Raw genomic sequence first — 5,000 nt, forward strand, 5'->3', positions numbered from 1 at the left:
CAGCGCTTTCGGTTCTCGGAGGAGCCGGGCCTGGGAGCGGAGGGGGCCATGCTGGAGGTCCGCGTCCCGCAGGTGCGTGCAGCGGCACCCGCCCGAAGGCCTTCCGGCCCTTGCGCCCTGGCTTAGCGGTTCTCAGTTCACCGGGAGGAGAGGCAGAGAGGGGTGTGGGGGAGCCGGGTCCGGCCTCCTGCCTTAGGATGGACCAGAGAGCGCAAGGTCTGGGGCGAAGCCTTTGGCATGTGACGTCTTTCAGTAAGGAATCGGGGACCCTGCCGGGAGGGAGCTAATCCACTCCGACTGTTTCCTGCCAGAAAAAACCGGCATTTTTACCACCTAATGTTTTCTTTGATCTTGTTGAAGGGCTTCTTAATTAAGCTTCCTCTGGGAACGGGCGCTCCAGCCCTCACTGATCAAGTAAAGTTTCGGGGTTGACACTCATTTCCTTTGAGCTCTCGAATGTCCCAAAACTCAGTAATTGTACGTCAGGTTTTTCAAAGCATTTTCACGTTGCCGTCTTTCATTTGGTTTCTAACAGCAGCCTGTGCCATGTAACACTTTCCAGAGGAAACAGCTTACGTGGAGCCCATTTCTGACAGTTGCTAATGCCCTCACGTTGAAATACCCACTTGAATTTCTTCCCAATTTTAAGAAGATATTCCCTGTGAAAATGGAGGCCCTTTTTCTTTTCCTTTTTAATAGATTTTTATTGATTTCAGAGAGGAAGGGAAAGGGAGAGAGAGAAATATCAGTGATGAGAGAGAATCATTGATCGGCTGCCTCCTACACGCTCCCTACTGGGGATTGAGCCCGAAACCTGGGCATGTGCCCTTGACGGGGAATTGAACCCAGGACACTTCAGTCTGCAGGCCAATGCTCTATCCACTGAGCAACCCTGACCGGGGCAGAGCCCCTTTTCTTTCTCTTTTTAAAAAAATATATTTTATTGATTTTTTTATAGAGAGGAAGGGAGAGGAATAGAGCGTTAGAAACATCGATGAGAGAGAAACATCAATCAGCTGCCTCTTGCACACTCCCTACTGGGGATGTGCCCACAACCAAGGTACATGCCCCTGACCGGAATCGAACCTGGGACCCTTGAATCCGCAGGCTGACGCTCTATCCACTGAGCAACCCTGACCAGGGCAGAGCCCCTTTTCTTTACACCCAGATCTGCACAACTCTGGTCAGAAATTCCCCATTGTCCTCCTGGGTAAAATCTCCCAGGGCAGGCAGTTTTGCTTTTATTCACACTGCACCCTTACAGGTAGAACAGAATCTAGCCTATCTTAGGGCCTAAGGCTTAGGCACTCATGTTTGTTGAGTGGGTTAGGTTCAGGCAATAGTTCCTTCACCTGTTACTTTTACAACTTCACCCCCCTTTCTACCACCCCCCTAGAGGCACCCTTTGCTCTAGAAAACAGACCTGCGTGTTGCAGTGGGTTTAATGATAGCTAACTTTGTATGTTTCATGGTAGCTAACTTTGTGTGCTTGGTGCCTGGCACTAAGTAGTTGGTATTGAATTTTCCTATTAACCCATGAGATATTTTGAAATTGCGGAACCCGAGCACAGACTTAGTAACGTGAGGTCACGCAGCTGGTAAAGCAGATCTGGAGTTGAACTCGGGCACTCATTGCAGAGCTGTGAGCTGTTATCTTGCCTCACGAAATACTATGCTCTCGCAATTCTCTGCTTTTTCAAAGGCTTTGTAAGTTGCCTGCCTTCCCAGCTCCTTCGAGGGGACATAAAACTGCTACACCGTGTGGCAAGCACTCTGCAGATGTTTATTCATTCAACAAGCATTTATTCAGAGACTCATGGCCACTCAAACCTCTTCAAGGATGTCTTCCTAGGCCTACATTGCTTCCCATTAGCACACCAAGTTATGCCTTTGCTTAAAACCCTCATATCTTCTTGCATTAAAAAAATAAAGCTACACTTCCTGTGGCCTCTGCTTGCACTACACAACCCTGCCTCCGACCCCTCCGTCTGTGCTCTGTTGTCCAGCAAGAGGCTTTAGTTCCTGTTCAGGGCCTTTGTCTGAATCACCCTCTCTCCCTATCTAGTGCAGCCACCTTGTGGTCATTGCCCCCCCACCCCCCCATTACTCTCACATCACCCCCTTTATGTATTGTGCTTATAGCATTATCATGAACCAAAAATATCTTTGCTTACTTGCTGCCCGTCTCTCCCTAGTAGGGTATATATGCTCCGTGAGAATGACATTCTCAGCCTAGAATAGTTATTAAGCTACGAGTCTGAATGAATGCTTGTTGAATGGAGTGCTTACCACATGGTATAGCAGTTTTATGTATCCCCCCCACCACTCCCCCGTAGGATGTGAATTGGAGAGCAGGGAAATGTCATTTCTGTAATGGATGCCAGTCAGGCACTCAGTAATTGCTGTGTTAAGTTGCAGATGAGTTATTTTGTACAAAAATTCTTTCCAGGTCCTGCATCTTCAGTACGGAATGTACGTCTGGCCCTGTGCTGTAGTCCTGGCCCAGTACCTGTGGTTTCACAGAAGATCTCTACCAGGCAAGGCTATCTTAGAGGTACATGTGCCCTTGAGGCCTCAAACACAGTTTAGATTGAAGTCTACATTCTTGATATTTGGGCTTTTGTTCAATACAGGGTGTGGCAAAGTAGGTTTACAGCTGTATGGAAAGTTTATTCTTGTATTACTTTCCATACTGTCAACCTACTTTTGCCCCACTGTTTTAAAACTGGGGTAACTTGGTCAGCTTAAAAGGCATGTGAGTTAAGGATGGGTTTTACATTTGTAAGATGGCGTTTAAAAAAATGTGGCCACCAAGACTAAAATCCTTACTGTCTGGCCCTTATTGCATGAAGCCCAGTGACTAACTGGGCAGGGAAGCAGTTAAGGCCATCTTCCTAGGGTGTCCCAACGGTCATTTGGGCTCTAACATGCCCATCCTCAGACTGGAAATGAGCTTTTATTTCAGTCAATTGGAATGAAAAAGCATTCCTTGGCATTACTCCTTGTTTAAAATGCCTTGTCACTTTAAACCAAATGGAAAAATCCTTTTGTAGAAAGCCATGTTCTAGACCTGTCAGGCTTTATTCACATAAAAACAATTAAAATCAGTAACTGGCTGTGCATGTAGTCCCCCTGGAGCTTCTAGAGGCAGCATGCCCTACAATTAACTCATGAAAACTGAAAATGACAGAGCAAGTTCCCCAAGACTACTTCTCTGGGCATGTTAAGCAATGAAATGGCCTAAGACACACATGGAGTTTGGAAGCACTAGGTCAATTGCAGAATACACTGCACTTTGACCCAGTTAAGAGGAATCACACAGGCTCTTGCCAAATTCAAAGCCCCGGGTTCCTACAGGTTAAGGCAGTGGTTTAATCATGGCATGTTTTATAGACAAGCTCAAATACACACTGCTCACAAGGATGAAATGGGAACTAAGATCCAAATTCTTTGTAGTTCTAGACAGAAACTTGCAAATGTCATCCTTTAAACTTACTAGATTGGAGCTGGAGTGAGCCTTCCAGGAATTATAGCTGCAAAATGTGGTGCTGAGGTGACACTGTCCGACAGCGCAGAGCTGCCTCACTGCCTGGAAGTCTGTCGGCAGAGCTGCCAAATGAACCACCTGCCGCAGGTGCGTGTTGTGGGACTGACATGGGGTCACCTCTCTCTGGACCTTCTGGCTCTACCACCCCAAGATATTATTCTTGCAGCTGATGTGTTCTTTGAACCAGAAGGTAATTTTTTTTGCCTAATAGCCAATTTGGCCAGAGATACAATGCAAGTAGGAAGTCTGTATTAATAAGCCCTTCCTTCCTAGACTTTGAGGACATTTTAACTACAGTATACTTTCTGATGCAGAAGAACCCCAAGGTCCAATTGTGGTCTACTTACCAGGTAAGAAGGTAAGCCCAACTAATCCTGGCTTATTCAATTTTTATTAATTTAAATTAAGCCTTAGCAACCAACGCCAAAGGATAACATGAAAAAACATCTGAAGCAAAACAGGAAAATAATTTTAGAAAGTTTATTTTTCAGTGCTGACTGGTCACTTGAAGCTTTGATCTACAAGTGGGATATGAAATGTGTCCACATTCCTCTGGTGTCTTTTGATGCAGACAAGGAAGATATAGCAGAATCTGCCCTTCCAGGAAGACATACTATTGAAATGCTGGTTATCTCCTTTGCAAAGGACAGTCTCTGAATTACACCTACAGGCTGTTTTGGGACAATGTTGATACCGATTAGCAACTTGGCATGCCCATTAGGATCCAGACCACTTCAGCCTGAGAGTACAAGCCATGGGTTTCAAGATGGTCAGATCTATTGGCCTTAAGACTGTGATGTGTATACATAGCCATGGAAACAAAAATTAAACACCTATTAAGGACTCATGTTGTTCCTAAGTCATTAAAATAGGGCATCAGTTAGGTCATGAGAAAGGAGTAGCCACACCTCAGCATGTTGCTGCCAGAGCATCGCTTTTAGGGATAGTTGATGTGAACTGGCATTTTCCATCAAAAAGTCAACTAAGCATTTCACTTCCATACTATATAATCGGTAACATTCACTAGAAAATTGCACAGGTCTTTCAAACAAAGAGAGGAAAAAAGACCGAGACATATTCTGAGAAAAGCTAACACCAAGAAAACATTTTTAATTAAACTATAGAAACAATGGTTATAGTACAGAATATTTATGAGCAAAAAAGATACACCATGTTTTAAGTACTTACAAAGTTACAGACCATTTGCTTCCTTAACATTTTTCAAATTTTAAGTTCATACATGAAGATGATCATTTTTACCATTTGGTGGAGTGGAGTAGAAAAAAAAAAAAGGGTGTATTATTCATCAGCTAGATGTGCTCACTGTATGCTCCGTTATCTATATGCAAGGCCCGGGTGACTGGAAGTGCAGTTGTCAGGCATTTTAATAAACTGGACAGCCATTTGTTTCTGCACGACAAGGCATCTTTACACAGGAGCAATCGGGAGAAAA

General features: G+C 44.7%; 2 protein-coding genes across 2 annotated transcripts in view; one reads left to right on the top strand and one right to left on the bottom strand.

The window, feature by feature from the left end:
• Positions 1-6: 6 nt before the first annotated feature.
• METTL23 (methyltransferase like 23) lies at positions 7-4,292 on the top strand. The gene is made up of 5 exons (XM_006756381.2): positions 7-72; positions 2,450-2,554; positions 3,500-3,737; positions 3,821-3,905; positions 4,039-4,292. The coding sequence occupies exons 1-5, from the start codon at positions 49-51 to the stop codon at positions 4,202-4,204; spliced, it is 618 nt and encodes a 205-aa protein (XP_006756444.1). The 5' UTR covers positions 7-48; the 3' UTR covers positions 4,205-4,292.
• A 332-nt stretch (positions 4,293-4,624) lies between these two features.
• SRSF2 (serine/arginine-rich splicing factor 2) overlaps positions 4,625-5,000 on the bottom strand; it is a 2,739-nt gene continuing 2,363 nt past the window's right edge. Inside the window, exon 3 of the mRNA XM_015559219.1 lies at positions 4,625-5,000. This exon is cut by the window's right edge and continues 1,409 nt beyond it. The gene's annotated coding sequence lies outside the window, so the exon portion shown is untranslated.

This window comes from Myotis davidii, unplaced genomic scaffold (genome assembly GCF_000327345.1).
Source record: "Myotis davidii unplaced genomic scaffold, ASM32734v1 scaffold274, whole genome shotgun sequence".
Taxonomy (NCBI): domain Eukaryota; kingdom Metazoa; phylum Chordata; class Mammalia; order Chiroptera; family Vespertilionidae; genus Myotis; species Myotis davidii.

Excerpts from the sequence above, each read along its gene's own strand:
- METTL23 (XM_006756381.2), top strand. The coding sequence starts at position 49 with ATGCTGGAGGTCCGCGTCCCGCAG. Across the intron at positions 73-2,449 it reads TGGAGGTCCGCGTCCCGCAG|GTCCTGCATCTTCAGTACGG; the intron begins GTGCGTGCAGCG and ends AATTCTTTCCAG. Across the intron at positions 2,555-3,499 it reads CAGGCAAGGCTATCTTAGAG|ATTGGAGCTGGAGTGAGCCT; the intron begins GTACATGTGCCC and ends TAAACTTACTAG.